This window comes from Pocillopora verrucosa, chromosome 5 (genome assembly GCF_036669915.1).
Source record: "Pocillopora verrucosa isolate sample1 chromosome 5, ASM3666991v2, whole genome shotgun sequence".
Lineage (NCBI taxonomy): Eukaryota > Metazoa > Cnidaria > Anthozoa > Scleractinia > Pocilloporidae > Pocillopora > Pocillopora verrucosa.
Genome location: NC_089316.1, coordinates 2,292,861 through 2,319,228, shown reverse-complemented (window position 1 = coordinate 2,319,228; position 26,368 = coordinate 2,292,861). Strand labels below are relative to the sequence as shown.

The window sequence follows — 26,368 nt, the reverse complement described above, 5'->3', positions numbered from 1 at the left end:
GCAAGCAGATTGGTGACGAGAATAAAGAAAAGGGATGTTGTCTGATCAACTCCCCAATTCTCAGAGTCAACATATGTATGTCAATCAGCAAAGAAAATCACTGTTTGAGAAATGTAGGGAGGAAATGGTTAACCCTTTAACTCCCAGAAGTGATTGGGAGGTAACTTCTCCCTATAATATCCATACATCATCCAGCAAACAGTTAATGAGAATATTAAAACTTATCATGTAGAAGTTGTTATTACTGATCTAACACCAAATTCTTTAACTGATTGAAAAGGAAATGTGTAGCAGCTGGAGGGGAGAATTGAAAATCAGATCTTGAGAGTTAAAGGGTTAAGATAAACAGAAAATTCCTCTGATATTTGTGGTTGTGAAGAAACTCTAATAAAATGTATTTTTAGTAGCCGAAGTGTTGTTCAAAACAACTCATTTAATTTGACCTTATCTTTCGGTCAGTGCGGCGGACGAGGTAAAGAGTTGTTATGTAAACATGCCACCCATCTCGTATTCCTCAGTCAAATTTTTATGTTTGAACTGCGCAATTTCAACGAGATGAAACTATTTACAGGAATAATATCCTGAGTTCGCGACCTAAAGATATATTTTTCAAGCTTACCTTCTTGGGTCATTGCAATCAAATGGATTTTATGGTCGAAAGAAGATTAAATTTTCCATGAATAATCCCAATTCCTCTGGACTTTTCCTATAGTTAAAGTCGCATTAAAAAGACTTTTATACAAATCTATTAGTCTGACAGTAAAAGGTGCCTATTTCTCTCTTAAAAGATTGCGTATTGAAAGTAATCATGCTCTACGATTAATTATCTCAAAGGTCACTTTAATGTAAAGGCTGTACGAAAAAAAACGCAACAATTTCAGGGAACTTATATTTGTTTTCCTTGAACGACTGAATAAATACTGTTTTAACCTTGACTTGCGACTCAGAAATTTTGAATATTTTTCCCTGAGAGATTTTAAAAAATTCCTAGTCATAATTATGATATCAATATTGTTTAAAACCTTATCAGAAGTCTTAGGGTATATTTACACCTTTAAAGAATTAAACTTGACTAATTACATGCTTGAATGTTCAGATCATTTACTGAAGTAGTGATGCCCCTTGCTGTATTACTGGTACTTCAGTAAATTGACTGCCTTAGCTGTCAATAAGGCCGTGAGCCAAGCGTTTCTGACTTCTGCAGACGAAAATCTCAACATTCTAATACTCCCATCAACCTGGGAAATCTTAATGTACATGGAGTTCTGAACAGTCAAAGACGTGACATTGGACATCATTATGATCTCGGAGAAGACCAGCACTTCTTCCCTCTTCTCATAACAGTATAGCTTATCTTCCAACAGCACAAAGCGTCTCCTGTGCCAACTTGGTCTTCTTCTGAACACAGCGCACTCTTTTAGCCGGCAAAAATCTCCTTGAGACGATACCAGACTACTGAAGTTGTTGTTTATAAAACGATAAGATGGAGGCAAATACGGAAGGTAGCTCTTTCCTTTAGTTAGTTTTTTCTTCTGCTTCGGCAAAGGCTCTTTCCAGAATTTCGGATTTACCTGCCAAAGGTAGGTTTCATTGCGTGCCTTGTAAAGCTTCTCCATAACTGATAAATAAAATTTTGCGGGTTGAGGTGTACTATGTCGAGATAATTTACCTTTTTAAGATTTAAGTGATATCCACACAAATGAACAGAAAGACGCACCGAAGTTATATTTATAAACGACCCAACCTGCTTTGACTTGTCTCGCGGCTCAGAATTAGCGGAAACCCCTTAGGCACGTACTTAAAAACCGTTTAAACACTCTCTACTTCTTTCTACTATCACGCTATGCGGGTTACGTGTTTTTGCGTGGTTCTAGAATTTTCAAACGTCAATGTTTCATATTGTTGACCGATCTTTGAAGCTGACCTGACCTTCAGTCAACGTGAATACTATTTCTTATCATTGTGAAGATTCTTGAATAAATCTGATGTTGAAAATCATGATTAGATAGCGATTGAATCTTGACCAAATTGCAGCTTCTTTATCTCCGGAGAGCTGTGTTCTTTTATCTGGTCATCAAGTACCCAGATAATTTCTTCGTCAGTTGGGCGAAGTGTAAATAATTTGGTAGTCATCGCGATTTGGTGAACAATACTATACTCTGCTTCTTTGTTTTCCTATTTACGTACGCTTGTGAGAATCCAAAGGTAATCAGATTACCTTAGTAACCTTCTCGTCACGCAACGCAAATGTTTCGGTACACGTAGCGATACGTGCAGTCATGTGGTTGAATTTCTTCAGTACTTGAAACTTCTACTGAAACTTTAATGGAATTCCCACGCCACTGTTCCTTTGCGAGCCGCATCGTAATAAACTTGGACAAAAAAGACTTCTCGTTTGAAGAACTTCAACTTGCCAATGGAAAAGTTTGTCACTTTGCCGATAGTATCTTTGGTTTAGGCATGCGTGAGATGAAACTTTACGGCATAGGGTAAAATATGGCTGGACCATTTTTTGGACCATTTTTGGACTTTTTTTTTTTTGGACCATTTAAGGGGCGGGGGGGGGGGTGGAGCACACCATTATTACTGAGGGAGGGGTGGGATGAAGTCTATCAGTTCTGAGGGAGTGGTGGGAGGCAGAGTGTTATTACTCAGGGAGGGATGTGAGACGGACTATTACTACAAAGGGAGGGGTGGGAGGTGGTTGTAATGGTAAACACTACTGGTTAATGGAGCTTTAACTCGATCGTACAAACAATTTGAATTGGATTTTCGACTGAGTTTTTTTATGTCAAAATTTTTTGCGCTGGGTCGCGGCTGGGTCGCTGGGTCGCGGCGTTTCTTCATTTTTTTGTCATGCGAAAGCGAAACTACCACGAAACACTGGACTTTTACGTTTTGCCGACGGAAATTATCGGCAAGCAACAGTAGCCACCATAGTTCCACTTCGCAGGTTTCATAGGTCTTAACGCAAGAACTGATCGACAGCGGCTTGGGTAAATTGGATAACAAACCTAGGGGAGTCGCGAGGAATACCCGGTCGCGATTTCCGGTGTCGGTGATTAACTCCTTTGTTTGCGAAACAGATGAAATCGATATTTGCACTTTCCCATTTTGAGAGTACAGCAGTGTTTTTGGTCGATTCGAGAGCATGGATTCCTCTTCAAAATCGTTCGCTGATGATTTTTAATAGTAAAGGTATAAACTTTAAAATTGCAATAGCGCTTGTGAATTCTATATGTTGCCAAGTTAAGGGCTAAAGACCGGAAATTCCGTGATCTCGTTTGATAAGATCAATGACAAAAGGAAGATCAATCAATCAATCAATCAATCCTTTATTTAAACACGTGACACCTAGGAGTACAGAAGTACTCGTTTAAACGTGTACGTGTAGATAGTTAAAGTTAAGAATTACATACTGTATACACAAAGGGAAACTTGAAGCAACTGATAGTGCACAAATTGACTCAAAAGGTGCACGCATAACTCAACGGTGGAGGATCGTAAACGCGATATTTTCAATACAAATTAAAGTCCAGTATTAACGTGGCAGTTTCGCTTCCGCATGACAAAAAAATGAAGATACGACGCGACCCAGAGCTTATATTTGACGTACAAAAACTCAGTCGAAAAACCAATTCAAATTGTTTGTACGATCGAGTAAAAGCTCCATTAACCAGCAGCGTTTCCTATTTCAACCACCTCCCACCCCTCCCTTTGTAGTAATAGTCCGTCTCACACCCCTCCTTGGCTTACGTATTCCATTCTGCGCATAAATTTCTAAAATAAGAGACCACCCGCGATTACGCAGCAAGGTGCCATGTTATCGATAAACCATTTAATAGAATAGGGTTGTTAGGTATTATCAACTGAGTTGGAAACGTAAATTGGCCACCATAAAGAGTTTCAAAGTTGACATTGCGAGCGTTAGCCCTTCGACAATCGCTCTGACGAAGGTCTAACGCTCGCTGAGTTATCAACTCAGTCAATGATACTTAATTACCCTATTGTACTCTTCCACTGACGCAGCTCCACAGTTTCTTTAGAAACGTACCCTCTTTATTCATTGAATAGAATAGCCGCCTTCACCTGAACTAGCTCATCGCCGTATCTTGTTTTGAAAATAATTTCATCCTTTCATTACCTATCACTGTGTTGTAAGACTATAACTAGTTATAGTTCTCACTAGAGCTGCCCCCGCCCTACAGTACCATTTTCTTTTTTTTTTTTTTGAGTTGGGCTTGTTGTTTACAGTTGTGTAGTTATGACCATTTGCGGGAAAAACGTTGATACCTTGCGGCCGTGCAAGCGATCAAATCGAGATTTTTTTTGGTTACGATCAACCGAAAACACCTACATTCTCTCTTCTCCAGTCTTCCTCTATACTAGGACAAATCTCGTGTCAAAGACGCCGATCCTAAAAGTCCTCGCGCGCGTGTCTTTTTACTGGCAGCCCATGACCATTTGCGGGAAAAACGTTGATACCTTGCGGCCGTGCAAGCGATCAAATCGAGATTTTTTCTGGTTATGATCTACCGCAAATACCCACATTCCCTCTTCTCCAGTCTTCCTCTATATTACGCGGGGAGTCCTAAGGTGCCTCCTCGGGTTTTTGGCCCTCTGAGGCCAAAAACCCTGCGGGAGCAAAAAGACGGTTTTGTGACAAATCAAAGGTTGCAAAGATAAAACAATTGTCTTAAAGTGAGAGGATCATTTGATCATTCTACAAAACTTCCTTGCACATTTTGGGATCAAGAATAAGTTCCCCACGAGAAGAAGGCTATTGAGGGGGGAGGGGGTGGGGTGAGGGAAGGGGAAGGGGTTTGAGTGGGGGAAGGGAGGGAGGGGTGGGGTGAGGGAAGGGGAAGGGGTTTGGGTGGGGGAGGGGAGGGAGGGGTGGGTTGAGGGAAGGGGAAGGGGTTTGAGTGGGGGAGGGGAGGGAGGGGTGGGGTGAGGGAAGGGGAGGGAGGGGTGGGGTGAGGGAAGGGGAAGGAGCTTGGGTGGGGGAGGGGGTGGGGGAAGGGGAGGGGGAGAGGGTGGGGGAGGGGCTTAGAGGGGAATTAAAGTAGCAGATGCGGTTTTTACCTCTTACATTTATCGAACTTGACCATTTACCAAGTTATTTACCAAAAAACATAATTTAAATGTTGTTATGTTTTTATTCTACTACATTTTAAAAGTTATCAATTCAAAGGCAAAGCAAATAGTGTCTCATAGCTGAAAAGTCTCCCAGCCGTATCATAAGACAACACTAAAAAAAACACACTAATAATCATCTAACCAAGGAGAACATTGAGCCATGTGGTGTGATCATCCAAATGACATTTGTCACTTTTCAAGGACTAGAATTGAACTTACAATTTTTCACTTGATTGTCATAATAACTTCTGTTCATATCTTTGAAATAAAGCCATTGTCACTGACAAGATTTTGGACTACTTCCATCTGGATGATCAAAGCATATGGTCATCTGTCACTCCTAGGATCCAGCAATGTATTACGATAAAAGTATAGAGAGTATAGTCCCAATGATATAATAGCCTTAATGACTAATGTAATGGCCTGTTAGTCTAAAACTTGATAGAAGTTCCACTTTGGAATATAAGAAAAGAATGCTTCATCATCTACATATCTTTTAGAAATACTGATACTTAAGGCTAAAGTTTAGAAATGCATAACGAATATATAACTGAATTATATGGGAATGTTAAAACATCCAAACACACTACTCTACATTGAGTTTGGTGATAACAAATAACAGTGTACTGCAGTTCTCATCTTAAAATACGCATCTTATTAAAAATCATAAAACACTTATGATACAAAGTTCCAGAGTACCTGGTTAAAGGGGTTTTTGAAAGAGCTCTTGATTCCTCGATGGAAAATCTTTAACCCTCTAACTCCCATAAGTGACCAAGACAGAATTTCTCCTTACAGTATCAATACAATGCAGACTAGTGAGGAGAATAAAGAAAAATATCAACAAGGTAAATATTGGTTGATCCAATACCAAATTCTCTAAATTAACATCAAAAGAGTTGTATGGCAGACAGTAAGGAGAATTACTGATGAGATCTTGGGAGTGAAAGGGTTAAAGCTCTACATTTGAGTTCATATATGATTGAATGAAATAAACTACAACTTGATGACAGAAGCCTGACGGGTGAAAATTTGAACTTAACCCTTTAACCCCATTAGAGTGACTAGCATCTAATTTCTCCTTACAATATCACCCCTGAATCACATATTAAGGTCATGAGAATAACGGAAATGATCAACAACTACAGAAGCTCTGGATCGTTAAGCTAATTCTCCTTGTCAGCACCTCAGGAAATGTATCAAGAACAGTATGGAGAACATGAATACTGATGTTAGGGTGTAAAGTTATGTTAAATTTGTGATGACATCGTGTGCAGGTGATCTATTTTATACAATCAAAGAGGGAATCGATGGGCCTTCCTAGATTTGTTCCTTCTCTCGCGGTATTATGAATTAATTATTATCTAGTCTTACTCAATATTGTGAAATTTATCAATCGTTTCTTTTCGCGACTATGGACCTGAACAACGTATTTTAAAGGAGCAGTAAGAAATAAAAACTAATGTCCTCCCTTGCTAAGTAGGAAGGTTACGGCCTCAGTTTTGCCATATGTTTTTGCGACTTTTAACGGTCTGCGACCTGCAAAATCTTTTGAATTAACATCCAAACCAAGTGACAGAATTTTTGTGATGATGGCGACATTACCACCCTGTGAAGCGGCGTGCAGTGAATTCATTCCTAATTGGTCTCTAATACAGGGATCGGCTCCTTTGTCTAAAAGATAATTTACAGCTTCAATCTTGCCATAAGCTGCAGCCAACATCAACGGTGTACTCCCTCCACTATCTTTTGAATCGACAACTAGACCACGTGACATTAGTGTCTCGATGATGGTGACATTACCACCCTGTGAAGCGGCGTGCAGTGAATTCATTCCTAATTGGTCTCTAATACAGGGATCGGCTCCTTTGTCTAAAAGATAATTTACAGCTTCAATCTTGCCATAAGCTGCAGCCAACATCAACGGTGTACTCCCTCCACTATCTTTTGAATCGACAACTAGACCACGTGACATTAGTTTCTCGATGACGGTGACATTACCACCCTGTGAAGCGACGTGCAGTGAATTTCTTCCTAACTGGTCTCTAATACAGGGATCGGCTCCTTTGTCTAAAAGATAATTTACAGCTTCAATCTTGCCAAAACGTGCAGCCAACATCAACGGTGTACTCCCTCCACTATCTTTTGAATCGACATCTAGACCACGTGACATTAGTTTCTCGATGACGGTGACATTACCACCCTGTGAAGCGACGTGCAGTGAATTTCTTCCTGACTGGTCTCTAATACAGGGATCGGCTCCATTGTCTAAAAGATAATTTACAGCTTCAATCTTGCCACAAACTGCAGCCGCCATCAACGGTGTACTCCCTCCACTATCTTTTGAATCGACATCTAGACCACGTGACATTAGTTTCTCGATGACAGTGACATTACCACCCTGTGAAGCGACGTGTAGTGAATCTATTCCTAACTGGTTTCTAATAGAAGGATCGGCTCCATTGTCTAAAAGATAATTTACAGCTTCAATCTTGCCAAAACCTGCAGCCAACATCAACGGTGTATTCCCTCCACTATCTTTTGAATCGACATCTAGACCACGTGAGATTAGTTTCTCGATGACGGTGACATTACCACCCTGTGAAGCGGCGTGCAGTGAATTCATTCCTAATTGGTCTCTAATACAGGGATCGGCTCCTTTGTCTAAAAGATAATTTACAGCTTCAATCTTGCCAAAACCTGCAGCCAACATCAACGGTGTAATCCCTCCACTATCTTTTGAATCGACATCTAGACCACGTGACATTAGTTTCTCGATGAGGGTGACATTACCACCCTGTGAAGCGACGTACAGTGAATTTGTTCCTAACTGGTTTCTAATAGAAGGATCGGCTCCTTTGTCTAAAAGATAATTTACAGCTTCAATCTTGCCAAAACCTGCAGCCACCATCAACGGTGTATTCCCTCCACTATCTTTTGAATCGACATCTAGACCACGTGACATTAGTTTCTCGATGACAGTGACATTACCACCCTGTGAAGCGACGTGTAGTGAATCTATTCCTAACTGGTTTCTAATAGAAGGATCGGCTCCATTGTCTAAAAGATAATTTACAGCTTCAATCTTGCCACAAACTGCAGCCGCCATCAACGGTGTACTCCCTCCACTATCTTTTGAATCGACATCTAGACCACGTGACATTAGTTTCTCGATGACAGTGACATTACCACCCTGTGAAGCGACGTGTAGTGAATCTATTCCTAACTGGTTTCTAATAGAAGGATCGGCTCCATTGTCTAAAAGATAATTGACAGCTTCAATCTTGCCACCAATTGCAGCCAACATCAACGGTGTATTCCCTCCACTATCTTTTGAATCGACATCTAGACCACGTGACATTAGTTTCTCGATGACGGTGACATTACCACCCTGTGAAGCGGCGTGCAGTGAATTCATTCCTAATTGGTCTCTAATACAGGGATCGGCTCCATTGTCTAAAAGATAATTTACAGCTTCAATCTTGCCACAAACTGCAGCCAACATCAACGGTGTACTCCCTCCACTATCTTTTGAATCGACATCTAGACCACGTGACATTAGTGTCTCGATGATGGTGACATTACCACTGTGTGAAGCGGCGTGTAGTAAATTTCTTCCTGACTGCTCTTTAATACAGGGATCGGCTCCCTTGTCTAAAAGATAATTTACAGCTTCAATCTTGCCATAAGCTGCAGCCAACATCAATGGTGTACTCCCTGTACTATCTTTTGAATCGACATCTAGACCACGTGACATTAGTTTCTCGATGACGGTGACATTACCACCCTGTGAAGCGACGTGTAGTGAATTTATTCCTAACTGGTTTCTAATAGAAGGATCGGCTCCATTGTCTAAAAGATAATTTACAGCTTCAATCTTGCCAAAAGCTGCAGCCAACATCAACGGTGTACTCCCTCCACTATCTTTTGAATCGACATCTAGACCACGTGACATTAGTCTCTCGATGATGGTGACATTACCACCCTGTGAAGCGGCGTGCAGTGGAGTAATGCCAGAGTGGCCTTCAATAAAGGGATCAGCTCCTTTGTCCAAGAGGTAATTTACGGCATCTATTTTGCCAGTCCAAGCAGCTAAAATTAGAGCCGTTTTACCATCGTTATTTTTTGTGTTGATATCCAGGCCACGTGACAACATATCCTCGATGATGGCAAAGTTGCCAGTCTGCACAGCTGATGACAGTGAGTTCCAATTGTCGCCTGCTATCGTCTGAGTGTCACGTTTATCTGAAAAAAAAGATAAATGAAAAAAAATTTCACAGCAGAAGAGACATACCTCTCCGTATTTTGTAACAATAAGAACGTTTATACTCAATGTATAAAAATAGACATTCAAAGATTGCATTTGGCTTCTGATATAAAACAATTTTTAGAGCATTGGAAAGAACTAGAGGTTGTATAATGGCGAAAGAATATAGTTTTGCTGGGGTTCGCTCAAAAGCCTTATGGTTCCCCTATCCTCTGAGCCCCAACAATGTTACTTATGCTTCTTATTATTTTATTGCGAGTCCATTTTTTGAGACATTTTTCTTCATACAAAACGGCATTCCGCTTTTAGGATATTCCGTCATTATGCCGATCCACCGTTCTTCCATTCCATTTTTCAGTTATATAATTCAAGGTATCGATCTCGCAGCTTGCTCGCTTCGCAAATTGAGCGGCTCTATTAGGCATAATAATAATAATAATAATAATAATAATAATAATAATAACAATGATATAATAATAATAATAATAATAATAATAATAATAATAATTGCGAGCGACAAGAGGAGCAAGCAATCCTAATCTCAACGTTGCTTTTACAAACGCATGCGGGCAGGTGTGTAGTTTGGCCCTGATTCGATTTTTGCTCAATAGTGAGTCTACCACTAAGAATGTATGGAATGCAGAGAACTCTATTTTCTCACGCGCATCATGTGTAATTTGGACCTTGAAACACGTGAAGCTAACGCACAGCAGCAGCGCCGACCAATCCAAATCAAACGTGTCGATATCTGGATTCGACGTTTCCGTTCATGTCGCGTTGGACGCCATTTCTCGGCCGCATTCCGCCTCAGGCGAGTAGCGAGAGTGTTGTTCGTCTGTTAGTCCTTGACCTCAAGCGAAGAGCGAGAGTTGTATCTGTTCGTCCTTTAATTCAAGCGTGGAGCGTCGGTATTGTTCGTCCTTGACCTGACAAGCGTATAGTCTGAGATAGTCTTTGATCTCATAGAAGCGTGGAGCGAGAGCGTTGTTCGTCCTTCAGTCCTTGGAACGGGATCGTTTATATATTATATTTTGGAATAATCTGAAATTTCTTCATATATTGGTCGTTTCGTTTCAGTAATAAATAAATAATTGTTGCGTTGCATCAATCATTTTGACTCGATCAATACGCGTATTTTATAACCTTCAGTGATTTTCTTTACACCATGAAACAACAACAATTACAGCATATTACTAAAACTAAGCAAAACAAAACAATGGGACTAGTGTCTCGTGGAATGATCTAGTGTTGGTAACTGTTTCACAGGTTTATTAAAATTACTCTATTGTTAGTGTCAAAATAGAGGAAAAAGCGATTGGAGCATGGGGGGTGTCCTCATGGACTAAATTTTCAACCCCGCAAAACAAATCTTTTCTCCCTATGGGCCCCCAAATCTTGCATTAACCAAATAGCCAAAAATGCATCGTCCTCGCCCGCATTTCCTAACCTTTGGTTATTACTATTAATAATAATAATACTTAGCAAGGTAATTTGGTTGATAAGTTTAACGTAAATTGGCCATCGTTAAGGGTTTCAAAGCTGACGTTTCGAGCGTTAGCCCTTCGTCAGAGCGAATGAAGGAATTGTGGCTCCTGTGTGTGTTTCTATGCAGAAAATGGATCAACGCTTTTGGTGGGAACATGGTAACTAGCATAGATAAGTTGAACGAAAAGTGTTCGTTGATAACCTGGGACTAAGAGTGCCGATTTGAAAGATAACTTTTTTTGTTCGAGGGTTCTGCGGCATTCAAAGAATAAGTTCACCTTCTTTTCAGAACATTTCAAACACGGTTTCCAGCATTTCACGAAGAATGATAACGGTTTTTTTTTGCTGTCATCACAAGATCAGAAACTAAACAATAGATTCTAAGAGTATAAAGCATTTCTGTAAACTTTTAACTAAGTCACGTGATTTCTTACATTTCAATTTTGATCGTTTGACTGATCGATGTAAACCAAAATATAATGATATGTATATGTATTCTTGAGACATGGTTGAGTCAATCTTAATATGACATTTAAATATCGCATTGGATTGATTGACTTAACCATCAGACACTATTGGGCAGTCGTTTTGAATTCGATGAATATCGATAGAAATCAATAAACTATTGGTTTGGTGGTGTTTGTTGGATCCGGAGTGACTGCTTAGCAGTGTCTGAGATATATATTGCTGTATTATTTAAAAGGAGCTGAACATATTTTTTATATATTTAAATAAATTTATAAATGTTATTATATGTTAATATTTTTATGTTATATTATTGTAACACGACCCCACAAACCTCTGGCTTTAAATACTTATCGCGTTTAAATAAAGTTTTATTATTATTATTATTATTATTATTATTATTATCATCACAGAAACTAAGCTTGGTAGTTTTGACTTTTCGATACTGACCACCGATATCCACGTCAAATTCAGATGGTGCTCCTTCAGTTCCCATACCGCTGTCAGATGCTTCAGACATTAAACTTTTCGTCTCAAACCGTAGACTTTCCACGTACATTTTGGTTAAATTCCATTTATGTTCGTCAATACCCCATGGCTTTTCTCCAAGTCTTTCGTAACTGGCATTCTGAACTAAAAAAAAACATGAAGAAACAAAATGTTTTCCCAAAAAATGTCATTTTAGAGTACAAATGTATTTAGGTGTTTAGAAACTACTCGTTCTTAGCTGCGAGGATCTCCTAATTTCATCTTTCCACCGCAGTGCAAATATGTGAATTTTCATATATCTAAAATCTTCATTCACTTGGATGTTTATTTGGACCCAATTCATTGCTCCCAGTTGGCTTGTTAGCTCAATTGGTAGAGCGCTGCACCGGTATCGCAGAGGTCATGGGTTCAAATCCCGTACGGGCCTGAAATTTTTTCATGTCCTATTTGCAACTATTCGTTTCAGTAGTGTTCTTAGCTGCGAGGATCTCCTAATTTCATCTTTCCACCGCAGTGCAAATATGTGAATTTTCATATATCTAAAATCTTCAACTTTTTGGATGTTTAACAGTTTACCGTGGGAGCAGGTTGAAGATGGAAAAACTTTAAGAAATAAACTATGGCGCTTCTCGCAAGCTTTCCGCGAGCGCCAAGGTATAATCACGAGAATACAAGCTGTTCGTAATCTCTTGGTATAATCTATTCTCGCTTTTATGAATTTAATCATCAAATTATCCGCGTACATGTACATATCTAATTTGATATATTACAAGGCTAGAATGTCTAAATGCATTGTCTCTGAAAAGCCTTTGTAAGGAAAGTCAGTAAAGCACAGAAATTTGCGAGCATGTAAGTAATGAAATCTCGAAAGGCCTGATCTGTTTCAGTTCAGTTATAAACAGTTTTAACGAATCTCAGATTTTCCTTCGTTGAAGGAATTTGGTTGTAACACGAAAAAGTTCACCTGATACCCCCCCTCCCCCCGCAAGCTCCTTTGTCTTCTTATGACCCCCCTCTCCTTGGTGGCAGTAAAATGGCAGGTAATTTTCTACAGTACCCCCCCCCCCCCTTTTATATCCTGTTGGTAACAACTGATCCCCGATAAAAACCATTGGGCCCGGTTGTTCAAAACCGCGATTAAACTAATCACCGATTAGGCCTAATCGGCGATTCCAGAGTGCTGGAAGAGCAGTACAAGGCTTTACTATTAAAGCAGAGTAATTTGAAGCTTAATAATTCTTCGTTTGTATATCCATCTATCGTGAAACCGATGCTCCTAAACTCTCTTTGCTTCCTTTTTCTTCGCCCATCAACACCAACACAACCATACAACAAGTCAGCCATGTTGTGATTTTTTAATCTGCCGATTAAGGATTTAATCCACCTAGCGAGCAGGGTTAGATTTAACCCTTGGTTTGATCGAAGTTTAGGAATAATCGGGCTTTGAACAACAGAAACTAATCGGCGACTTAAATTTAATCGGCGATTAGCCTATTTAATCGTGGATTAGCGCTAATCGCAGTTTTGAACAACCGGGCCCATGTGTTCACCCAAGAAAATCCTCCTCTAACTAAGAACAATCTTTCAAGTAAAATTCAGTCCATGTTAATCTCCCAAAATCAATGTTAATAGTACTTTTCACAATTATTTGTCAGTTATGGCATAAAATGGCGTTTTCCTCGGTTTTTATCATATCCATACCCATGTATTGAGCAGTTAACCTGTATTAAGCGCTAGCCCCGTCATTCCCCGTGACCGCTTAATATAGGTTTGACTGTATATATATCTTGTTTAGCTTAACTTGAGTGTTTGCATGATTTAGTTACCTTCCTCTGCTGGAATTATTTCCGTGACCATCCTTGTCCCAAAAAACTCACGTGAAAGTCTAGTCATTTGTTTCTCTTGACTCTCCGCTCTCTCTTTTAGGAGTTGGACATCATTCTCGAGTCTTTTCACTTTTACTTGCAATGTTTCATCCTCGTTCGGCGTTGTTGATATCACTGAATCAGAGTGTTCACATTTTCTTCCTGGCACCTTCGCAGGACCTAACAATAGACAATTTGCAGGCCACCGTGAGTTTCTTAGCTGAAGTTTCGAGGGTTAGCCCATCCCCTGCACGAAAAAATGGATTAACTCGGGTTTGCCAAGTGAGCAGATATGTAGCAAATTTAGTGATCTAAATTTGCACCGCATTTGCAAAACAATATATAAATATGCTGATTTGTTCTTACGGTGTTGGTACGCAAATGTAAAGTAAATGAGACAATGTGCTCTTTATTTACTTAATCCTTGCACGTAGGGCAATTTTTTAATAACGACGTGATTTTGCAAAAACTTTACCCTCTTTGCAAAAAATAGTAGTTTGCCTTGGAGTGCAAAACTAGGCAAATATAGTGCAAAACTTATTTTTTACTACTATGTTTGAATACGTTTGCTCAAGGGATGCAAATGTTCATCTTTGCTTATAGCTTGCTCTGAATTGGTGTAGGAGCAAGAATTGATACCAATAAGTGCTACATGTAAGTTTGTTTACAGTAGTGCATCTCAGAGTAAAAAAAAATCAAGCTATATTAGTATCTGCATGGATTGCACAATACAACTACTGTACAATTACTCATAACAGAAGCCTAAGTAAACCTAGAAATGGATAACTTGCTAAAATGGGTTCTTTTCAACATAGTAAGCGGTCAGATAACAAGCGATGCACTGTGAAAGTAGGGTGAGGTTTTTTTTAAAGAGATTTTGACTTTCTTTTTTTGTTCCTAAGAGCCATCGTAAACATTCCCATACAAACTCTTATAATTTGGCCATGACTCTTATTTCGCAAGATGATCATCACACAGCTGGAGCTCGGTTTGCCTGTACGTATTCTGATCAAAACTCACTAAATTTCAGTTGGTGAAGGACATAGTTGACTGTGAGTATTTGCGTTGCCTCTTATTTAGACATAATACAAAATCGAGTGCAAGAGACCGGAGAGATGTTATCTTTAATAATAAACGATGACATCGCTCGCATCCTAATTAAACGCATCTTCTAAGTGCTTAATATACAGGGCTAGTAATATCAGCAGCGACACCCAGAATAAATCAAATCAGTGAGGAATCTATCACCAATATAGCCCTTTATGCTCACATTGGCGATTTAACAAAATAACCGATAACAATATTTAACAGATGGTTCCAGAGAATTAGCAGATCTAATGAATAAAACTTAGAAACCGTTTTGTATCCAATAGATTGGTCAGTGGATCGAAGATTTGGCACCTAAAATATTACAGTTTTTACTTTATTTTTTGGCATGATACTTCCTCTATATTAGAGCCGATAGAGATATTCGTTTACTTTTTAATCAGATTGTGACATTTTACCATTTACTATCCTTTCTCGCATAGCTAGAGAAACAAATCCTTTAATTGCAAAGTTACCTTTCTCAAATGGAACCATTTGAGTCTCTACAGCTTCTATTCTTTCCTCCAGAGACTTGACTTGGTTCTTAAGTTGTGCTATTGTTATCAGAGAATTTTCAGCTGTTCTGGGTGGGAGAGATAACACTGAGTCGGAGTGCCTACGAACACCTCGTTCCGGAGGTCGCTTCTGGTTACCTAATGGTAGTCAGAGAATCATTTTGATTATTTTTAGATCTATTCTAGTGTTCATACCTGACACACGCACACGCACACCCACGCACCCACCCGCACACGATAAGGGGAAGATGCAGGATTTAGTGAAGGGGAGTTCAGATAAATGTCCACTGAAAGCGGACCATTCAAGAGCGGCTGGGGGTATGCATCCCTCGGAAAATTTTTAAATGGGATCAACAAGTAATATTTTCTTGGCATATCCAATTTAAGCTTTTTGTAAAAAAACTGCAAGTGTTTTCAGGTTTTCATTTCAGTTTAGGAGGTTCGGCCGAGTCACCCGAACAACCGTAGATCCGCTAAAGAAATTCACTACGCCATGGTTTGCAATTAAAGAACTGAATTCTCCTCCATATTTCGTGTCCGTTATTTCAGTGATTGAATATTAACCTGAATACCGAAAATAGAATGGGCTGTCAAAGTTTACTTCCCTTAATTAATGGTATTGCTTCGGAAATTAAAAGTTAAAAATTGCCAACAACAATAACGTCGAGTCGAACAAGGCAATGAACTTATTCCACAATTAATTGTTTGGCCAATAAATTATATCAATCGGATTTACTCAAAACAGCCCTTGTTCATAACTTAATGTGGTTGAAGCAGCAGCAAAGCTGTGCAATTAAACCTCTTCCTCTTGTTACTGAACAGCTAAATTCCTACACTTCAACAACCAAAACAAAATTAAGCGTGAAATATAATGAGCCAATGAGACTGACCAGCCCAAGTTGGCAAATTAAAATGAAGAAGATTGCAAGAGGGTAGGTTGCTCATGTATGCACTGCTTCAGCCTGCAAAAGGATAATGATTGCAATTGACTGGTCCAAGTCGGAAATGTTTTCTTTCGCTATTCAATAATCTATGATCTATCACTTAATTTATGAAGCAAAATTTGACAAAAAAGTTGTTTAAGTATACAGTAACGCAAATTGAGCCAAAATCGAGCAATCCATACAGTGATAGTTTTTTTTAACTTTTGCTATTGAAACAATAACCCCGGAGGAGATCTGCCTCCGAGCGTACAAAAGATAAAGAATAAAAAGATCCGCAGTGTTGTTGATTTTAAACACGCATCAACTTTGTTTTAATCAACATCCTCAGATAAAGTTACTCACCGTCAGCTTCTTGAACAAGCTCAAAGTAAGCTTTCTCGTATTCTTCTTTTTCAATCGTCACAGTCAATTCCACATTCTCTTCACCACCGGCACGGGTCTTCATTTCATCGGTCACAAAAAATTTAAATAAACGTTCCCTGAGCGTGCCATCCTCGTACATGTTCCACAAAGCAGTGAGCCCCGTGAGATTGTCGACCTGAATTGTAAAGCATACGCACCCTTGACTCACTTCAATCAATCTTGAACCAGCAGGAAGCACACAACCCTGGAAGCAGGTGACTAACTGATCATAAGTTGACCATCGAGTCAAAATCTCACGGACAGTGAGTAAGGTTATTCCCGCTGCTGCCACTCCAAACACTGTCTTCATGTTCAGTACTGAAACAAATGGCACTAAATTAAATTTTGAATGTTGATATTTAAAATCATTTTTGGTGGTAGTCTGGCGAAGATCATTGTAAACAAGCTGGAAAAGAACCGTAAGAGGTGACAGAATATGATTGTCAAACATCGAGGGATTTTGTTTTGCATTACTTGAATCCGCTGACTTTTTTCCTTTTTTTTTTTTGTAGTTTGCGAGAAAACATACCGTCCCTGACGACGTGATCGCTCGGTTAACCCAAATTAATCGCAGTCCGATGCAAATTATGTCCAAATAAGTGTCTGCGGAACTATGTTATCTAAGAAGCAGACTGTCCGATTTTGATTTACCTCTGGGTTCATTTTTGGGAAATATGACTGTAGAATCTTAGAAATCACGCCCGAATGGTATTCTTCAGCTTGAAGGAAGCATTTCAGCCTCTTGACCCGATGAAAGCGGCAAAATTCGAAATCGGCAGATTTTGACTGAACGTTTCGTAAAAGTTAGGCCGTTCCTTTTTCTTCAACCATAGGTGCATGAACTTTGATTGATTCTGAATGTGTAGAAGCACAGACGGCCCAAGCTCTAGCTGTGAGATGATCATCCTGCGCAATAACAGTCATGGCGGAATTAGAAGAGTTTGTATGGGAATATTTACGAGCGCTTTAAGGAATAAAAGAATACGTCAAATTCTCAATAAAAATACCTCATCTTACTTCCACGGCGTATCACTTGCTATCTGACCGCTTACTTAGATTAAACGAACCCATTTTAGTGAGTTGTCCATTTTAAGGTTTTCTACGCACATAAGGAAAGCCCAAGGCTGAACACTCCATTTCCAAACGCCTGATCCGAGTAACGAATCAAAGTGCTCTGTGAGCAAACTCGTGAATTGACACATGATTCTTTGGATTATGTTTAATGTTATCTGGTTTAGGGAATTTTGTGGTTGATTGTCATATCTAGAGTACGAGCAGTAGTTCAGTATTCGCTAATGTAGCAAAGAAACAAAGTAACGTCGGGATAAGAAGGCATTACAATTGAAATGATCATGCTATGACATTTGACAAGGGTGGATGATGTCGTATTTAAAACGTATATCATTTTTGTTTCTGGTTCAAAAGAAAAGGTTGGAAGTAAATGTGGATGAAAAGTGAAATTTACTGTCTATCATTGTAAATATTAGAAAATCAAGGCAATACTATCTTAATGAAAACATTAACGATTCCCTCTTTATCAAATGAGACAAACGGGAACGAGTTTTGAGTGATATAACCAAGCCAAGACTGCCACTGTCATTTTGGATCTCCGCCTGGGTAGATTTTAGTCACGTGCTAGGCAACGTATAATCAATAACAAGATAGAATTTTATTTCAAGCCTATTTACCAATTTTGTGGTGTATAAATTTCGCATTTTAGTACGCAATATGTATTTTGAATCTTCAAATTGTCTTGAAACTTAAAAGAAAATTGTTCTTTAAAATTTTACTGAAAATCGGTAGCTAAAATTGTTTGTTTAGGTGTTATTTGATTTTCTTGTTAACATGTATTTTCGTCAGTCGCCGGCATCTTCTGTTGCTCCACACAGGAAAAACATACGATACGAAACGTAATGATCGATTTTGTCCTCAATTTCACGCATAACAGAAAAAGCTTTTGATCATCTGTAAACTCCGAGCCCTTCGCAGTAAGTGATATTTTCAATGAATCTTCGGATTGTTTTCAAGTTCAAGGATTGTAAATTACAATTTTATGAAAAACGAAGGTTGTTCTGTTATTTCAGTGTGAATCCTTGCATGCCTGCCAGTCACTGGCGCCGCTTGTTGAAACTAAAATGAAAAAAAAAACTCTTTTAAGATTATCATTTGCCTCTTTTTCACCCCACCATTATTCTCAGCAATAAAGGTCGCCATTTCGTTTGTTTATTGCTCGCCAAAAACTATCAAATGCACTCAAAAGCCTAAAATCGAAAAAAAGTTTACAGGAATCGACCAATCGAGCGAGCGAGCGAGTGTCACTCCCCACATCGTATCTACAACTCGCTCTTGCGCATGCGCGCAATTCACGAGTTAAAAATCCCAGCACAAAATGACCGGGCAGCCACAAATCCAACGCAGAATCCAAGCACATATACAATAGTTTCATTTCAATTCACTACAAACTCAATCTTCCCCGTGCAACCGACGCTAAGCCGCAGTTTGCATCAAAAATTTCCAACTAGAAACCTATAAATGATTTATAGGTTTCTAACAGCCCGGGTAAACATCAACCTTGACACGCGTTTGGAAATGGAGTGTTCAGCCTTGGGCTTTTCTTGGGTACGCAGAAAACCTTGAAATGGACAACTCGCTAAGATGGGTTCTTTTCATCAAAGTAAGCGATCAGATAACAATTAATACGCTGTAGAAGTAAGGTGAAGTATTTTTTGTACGTATTTGTAGCGTATTCAATGGTTCTCGAGGGGAATATATATAACAGCGTAATATATATGTAAGATTGTACGCCAGCACACAGCGTTACCATTGTTATTCCTATATATGCTCAACCGTGCTGTAAATCAACTTTCCTAAATAAAAGCAAATAAACTAATCGCGAGTATTGTAGGATAAACTCTACTATATTGATCATTGAAGAAGAACAGTTGAATTAGAGAAGTGAAAGGAATTAGTTGACCAATAAATAGCTCTATATTGGGCAAGGCGACGCGCCGGGTAAGCCGGAAAACAAAAGGTAGCCGACCGTTAAAAGGTGTTGATAGGCTTGTGCAGCTCCTGCTCATTCGCTAGCGCTTTGAAATCTTATCTCCTCAAAGTTTAGCTGTTATAAAGATATCTTTTAATGATTTTCCTTTGCGATGTGATAATAAGGGTTAGTTTTAAGGTGTCATTTCCCCATCTGTATGTTCTTGAGGTTTCAGTGGCAAAGCTGGATGAGATTGTGTCACGAAAGACAATATAAATTTTCCTCTGTGTGCGTTTGTTGTTTTAAAGTGTACTTTCTCTGCCGCAGAAAATGACTCCGGAGATACGTTTCTCAAACATTCATATACGTATCCTCTATTCTTTAGGCGTATCATGAAACTCTGTACGTTTTCTATCAATCGTGGAGTGTAATATAATTGAAGTTGTTGCCAATGTTGAGCTGGCAACTTTCTGTGGATTCGCATTTCGAAAATGTCACCTACTTCTTAGCGTCTAAACAATACAACACTCAGTTGTCCTCTTTCGCAATGCTTTTCGTAACTTTCGTGTCTGCATGTAGTCGCTGGTACAATGCATACTAGGCTCAGCGAAATGTCAACATTTTCAAGATATCTTAACAACCGTCTAAAGAATCCTTGTTGCTGTTCATGTTATCATTATGAAACTTTTCTTCCGAGTTGCTGATCATCTTCAAACAGCTTGAAGCTTACAGCGTTTAAGTGTTAGTGACTCATTATATTATAACTAATGTCACATTATACTCGATCATCCTCTTTCGAATATGTGGTCGATAAAATAGGTTGCATTAAGTTGACCGAAATGCCACCTTCTTCAACATGTTTTAACAAACGTCAAAGGATTCAGTTTAATTCTTTGCTATACTAGTGCACGATGTTGCCTCTGGGTTGATGACCGTCTTCAAACAGCTCGAAGCGTGCCAGGTTTGAGTTAGTTAAAAATTATACATCGATAATATCATACTGTCCTCAATTGCCCTCGAAGTTTGCAAGGGCTGAGTTAGTGAACCATGACAGTCATAACAGTTAGTTGTCCACTTTCGCAATGCATCTTCTGTGGTCACGAAAACAATCTGCTCAGCGAAATTTCAACACTTTCAAGATATCTTTACAACTGTCTAAAGAATCCTTTTTAATCTTCATTTTGTTAGTGTGCTACTTTGCTTCTGAGTAGCAGATTGCCTTCAAACAGCTCAAAGCTTACAGCGTTTGAGATGGTGAATCATTACATCATTAATAATGTCACATTACACTCGGTTGTCCTCTTTCGGGTCTGCGGTCAATAAAATGGTTCGCATTTAGCTGATCGAAATGATTCAGTCTAGTTCTATATTTCACAAGTCGGCAATGTTGCCTCCAGGTTGATAATCGTCTTCAAACAGCTCGAAACGTACAGAGTTTGAGTCAAATGATAATTATGCATCGAAAATATCATAGTGATCTCATCTGTCCTCTTTTGCGATGCTTTGCGAATCTGTGGTCGATAAAAAATTTCCATTTAGGTTATCGAAACGCAAAATACTTTAAGATCTCTTTGAGGGTCGAATAATTCAGTTTGACTCTTCATTTCAGCAGTGGGCGCTGTTGCCCTTTATTGCCGATCCTTTCAAGGAGCTCGAAGCCGTTACATGGTTTGAGTTAGTAAATCATAACTTCCTTGCTAATTTCATATTACACTCATTTGTCCTCTTCCTCCTACTCAAAAGTTGTAAGCTTCAAGCTGTTTGAAGACGATCAGCAACTCGGAAGCAAAGTTTCATAATGATAACATGAACAGTAACAAGGATTCTTTAGACGGTTGTTAAGATATCTTGAAAATGTTGACATTTCGCTGAGCCTAGTACGCATTGTACCAGCGACTACATGCAGGCACGAAAGGTACGAAAAGCATTGCGAAAGAGGACAACTGAGTGTTGTATTGTTTAGAGGCTAAGAAGTAGGTGACATTTTCAAGGATGATCGAAATGCGAATCAACAGAAAGTTGCCAGCTCAACATTGGCAACAACTTCAATTATATTACAACGAATTCTCCATAGAGTAGGTCTCATTTTCTTGGAAGTTTTTAAAAAGCTAACTACTCGGCAAAGGAATACGCTTTCATTTGCAGTAATCTAAAATTAAAAACTCAAGAAGGTAGGGTGGGTTCGATTTACTACAGATATCCTGTTGCATGACAAAAGGTGCCGTAATAGGCTCCTGTAATATTATGTTGAAATAAACTTCATGGCGTTTGGCTGATCAATATTCTACGTGGTAGTTGGTGGCTCGCGTAGCCACAAAATTAGTTACTGGTTTGGCCAATCAGCGAGCGGTTAAGGAAAACAATACAGCTGTTGTCACAATAGGAATTCCCGTAAAATAAATCGCGTTCGATCGATAACTCCGCCAAGATCGTACTCTAGTACGTTGTCTTACGAGCCATGTTCTCTTCTGTCAAATCAATTTCATCAGATGGCTTGCTTGAACGTTGAATGCGTTCTAAGTATTTCAAAACAAGGGTTAATCTGTTGAGAATGAATTTTTTACACAACACAGACACAAACAGCAGTTATTTGTCTATTCCCCGCCAAAATTACATTATGGCGCGAAATAAGTGAATTCCGAGTTGAGACATCGTATGCGAGATGGAAGCAAAAACTACATTCGTAACAATGTAATTTCTTCTTAGAATTTGGAAAAGTTTAATTTCCCAGCATGGAAACTGAATGGAGAATGACAAACTTCGCGATTCAAAATACGTTCAAGTCCGGTAAGTTAATTTTTATTGGATTGTTATTACACGTAACATAATTTTTATTATGATAGGATTTATTTATGGAATTTGTGAAACAGATCTGATTAATTCTCCTCGTAAATACAGTGGTAATTAGTTGGGTTAAATTTCAGTAGCATGGTTTGCTTCAACTTTGCATACATCCTGTGCAAAGATCAAAATTGTAACGAAATCGTTGCCTGTAACAAAACAGGGCGGAAAAGTAAGATGACAAGTTTCTCGTGCGTCCATAGGTCAAGTCCTTGCTTGCCTTCTAATAAGCTTTACGGTGTCACGATGACTGTAATGTCATTATCACATTCGTGACAGGAAAGCTTGACTTCTTGCTTTTAAGGACGTTTACGAGCATAAAAAATTTGCGATATTTCTAAAATTTTTTCATCTCGCGGACACGATTATTTTCACGTTCACCGGAAATGAATTCAGTCTTTATAAAGGATAATGGTCATTTGATCGCTTTCTTAGTATTCGGGCGCTGATAAAGAGTGCGGCAAAACCGTGGTGGCAATTTCTGTCAACGATCTCTGTCAACGATTTCTGTGGAATTGTAAGCAATCGGGTGCCTTTCCATTGCTTTGTTAACCACAAAGTATTCAATATATTTCTAAGGTGAAATATACTGAATGTAACTGATTTTTTTGCCGCAAAATTACAACGATGACAAAGCTTTACAAAAAGTTTCTACGCGTCTAGCGCTAATGAATAATCCAATTTATGGGGAAACATTACTACTCTTAAAGCAGAAATGCCCCATCTATTGTTGTCTGTTTTCTTTGTTGTTGACAGAAATAAAACAGGCAAACCTTAATTTAGAAATGACCTGACCTATATTCTTCCATGTCATTGGTTTGTTGAGGAACTTAGTTGCTGAAGAGCACGTTTCATATTGTAAACCAAATCTGATTGGTTGACACAGTAACTCATATCCTAAAGAACTAATTAAAAATGTATTTGAGATCTGATTGGTTCATTCAGGAACTAAGATACCTAAAATTTCAAGTACACATTAAAATGGTGAATGGGGATGTGTTTTAACAACAAAGGTTCTCTTTACATGCAATCAACTCTCCTATACAAGTTATTCGTCTAACCGTATTTCCTGAGCGCTACTAAAGCCCCATCAGAGCAAGCTTTTTCTTAAACATGTAGATTAGTGATATTCTCTTAGCAGATAAAACCAGAAACGATAGTTAAAGGCAAATAACGAAACCTGAGTGTCGCATCTTTTACACGAACCTTTTGAAAAAGAAAGCGAGTAGGCATAGAACGAACGACTTCATGGCTACCCAGGAACATTCCGGCTATGCCTAGTTGGGAACTCTACAGGCCTAAGAACTCTAGGAATAAAGACGGTCTAATAGCATCTTAAGAACAGATTTTCCAGCGTGCAGTCACCTACGTAAGCATTATTGATAATGGTAAAGTCTTATGAAGTATGCTTATGCGTACTGCCTGCCGTCGCACCACCTCATCATTGGAAATGACCTGCAAAGACGTACTACTACACAGCAACGATATCGAAATACATACAACATCCACTGGAAGTGACTCGGTTATTATGTCAGTAAAAGCTTCAGAAGGCTTTTTTCACTCAAAGATCACCTGAATTGGTCGTCTCTGACAAACTTAAGATATCACTTCAAGATACCTTGTAAATTTTAATGGAAGCGAACAACTACTTCATATGATAACAGGAAAAAGTTCTACTTACCTTGCGCCACCTTATCGGTCACAACTTTGCCCAAAGAGTAAAATTTCGCTTAAAATGAAAAGAACATAAGAACAAAATTATCACGAGAGACACCACTCAAACACGATCTCCATCGAGGATCGAGGAAAAATTCGATCCTACATTAGTTCAGTGATATGCGGGTGCGAAAACGTACGTAATATTCTGCTGTGTAATATTCGCTTCCGGTGATCTCTCGTATGCTCCTACTAAACTCAACCGCCTTGAGCGTTTTCATACGCAAACTCAAAATTTTTATTTACCTTTTCTTATTTCTGCTCTATCGTTCTTATTTCGTCGCTGCTCATACTCCTCGATCTCTTTCACCAAGTCCTCCTTCTCTATTTCTGTCAAAATCTCTTTTAGAAAGTCAAGTGCGCAAAAGTCCAAACTTTCATGTTTCTCCAGTTCTTCGAACAATGTTCGAATATTGGAAATACTGTCATCAAGCTCCAATGATGTCTGTCTTCTACGGCAAATATCCTTGAGTTGTTCCAGATGATTGCCTTCGTCGCTATCGAGTGCATCGCTTATCTTTGCAAGTAAGTTTTTGCATCCTTTCCTTTCCTTCTCGAACTCCATAAGTTTTTCCAACAGAGTGAACTCTGCGAAATTCTTCAAGACTTCCTTCAAAACTCCAAGTCGGTCAATTCCCAAGTGACTTTTTCCTTCTAGTCTTTTCAATAATGAACGGGCGTCTGGTATGTTATCAGCCTCGTCGTCTAATCCACACGTCTCGAGTAACTGTTGATGATCATGCTGACTGAGTTGTCGGCCTATCTTAGAGAGCAGACCCCTGTATGTGTAATAAGACATGGCGATGTAGCACAGTTTCAATTCTTGAAAAGGCTCTAGTGGTTTATTTCATGGGCGCTTTTGACTCACTTACGATAGCGGAAGGAGTTGTCTCAATTGGTCACGCAAAGTTGAGCGGTTGTCACCACCCTATCAGTTTCAGAATTTCAAATTATTATCCTCTCAAGTCGCGTCTGCCTGTCCTGGGATCACGCATTGTGGGTAACTTGGATGAACGGTGTATGATGATGATAGTGGGTCTTTATTCTAATTAATCACCCTTAGTAATGGAAAGCCTATGTGAGATATGTTCCTGCTTTGGCAATTTATGGATTTTCGTAGTCACCTTATGACTACGAATCCTTCAATGGAAACCGACTCCAAAGATGTCCACAGACATATCCGCCTCCATTGACCCAAGCTTGAATTGTGAAAACGTCACCGTTACCATGACTACGAACCCTTCTAGGGAAACCTAATATTTATGGAGGCTCTTTTGTCTTTACCCAGCTTGTTTGCATTAAAGTAGCTGGTTGTCTCATAAGTTTAAGCAGGATGAAGCGGTTAGTAAGTGCGTCTCTCTTCAAAATTATAGTTTATTTTTTCGAACTTCAGCAGCGCTGGATTTTTTTTTTTGTTTCAGATCCACTGATTTTGAGCTTCATCCCTCTAATATTTTCCGAGAAAATCGATGCTGAAACGATGATCATAGGTTTCTAAATATGATCAGTGCCAAACTCAGTGACCAAAGGAATTCTAAGCACGCAGGCCGTTTCAAATCACCATACAGTGCCGCAACTTCCCGTGACAGCCTACCGCGGTTCAAAACCAAGCCGAGCGTGCTGTGGAGTTGTGTAAGGTCGAAATGTGGCTGAACTTCTCCGTTTGCATTGATGTGTCAAACAAATTATTTTTGCTAAGAATTAGCCGGGTTGTGAAAACGCACCAGAGCTAGCGAGGTAGGGCAGAAATAGTGCAAATATGTGACAAGAGAAGGAAAACGTGTCGGAATCGTGTTGCGGCCTGATAAGGGTCAAAGTCCTTCAGATGGCTCAGCTTAAGAGTAGAAGGTTTATCAGGGACTTGATTGAAGGATGGGGTCGGTGAAATTTGACTAAACAGGATAAGTAAGGTAAATATACAAACAGGATGAGGAAAATTGGAAAAGGCATTGATTTTAAGGATCCTGTTAACCGTGTGTCCCGTTTCTCGTTTTTCTGTTTTGCTGAAGGACAATTGCTTAAGACGTATGTTTCTCGAATTGTCTTAACCAGGCACTATGACGCAACAACAGTATATTCTGTTCTCATCCGTAAATTTCTCAGAAAATCATCTCTCTCGGAAGTTTTCCAACAGGCTTTGTATTTTCGTACTCGACCCATGTCTCCAGCTC

General features: G+C 39.2%; 1 protein-coding gene across 1 annotated transcript; it reads right to left on the bottom strand.

Moving 5' to 3' along the window:
- Positions 1–5,161: 5,161 nt before the first annotated feature.
- On the bottom strand, positions 5,162–25,268 carry LOC131799808 (serine/threonine-protein phosphatase 6 regulatory ankyrin repeat subunit A-like). The gene is made up of 7 exons (XM_066167530.1): positions 24,444–25,268; positions 24,163–24,210; positions 16,598–16,975; positions 15,273–15,449; positions 13,672–13,890; positions 11,807–11,989; positions 5,162–9,384 (listed from the first exon to the last, which is right to left on the bottom strand). The coding sequence occupies exons 1-7, from the start codon at positions 24,994–24,996 to the stop codon at positions 6,599–6,601; spliced, it is 4,344 nt and encodes a 1,447-aa protein (XP_066023627.1). The 5' UTR covers positions 24,997–25,268; the 3' UTR covers positions 5,162–6,598.
- Positions 25,269–26,368: the final 1,100 nt, after the last annotated feature.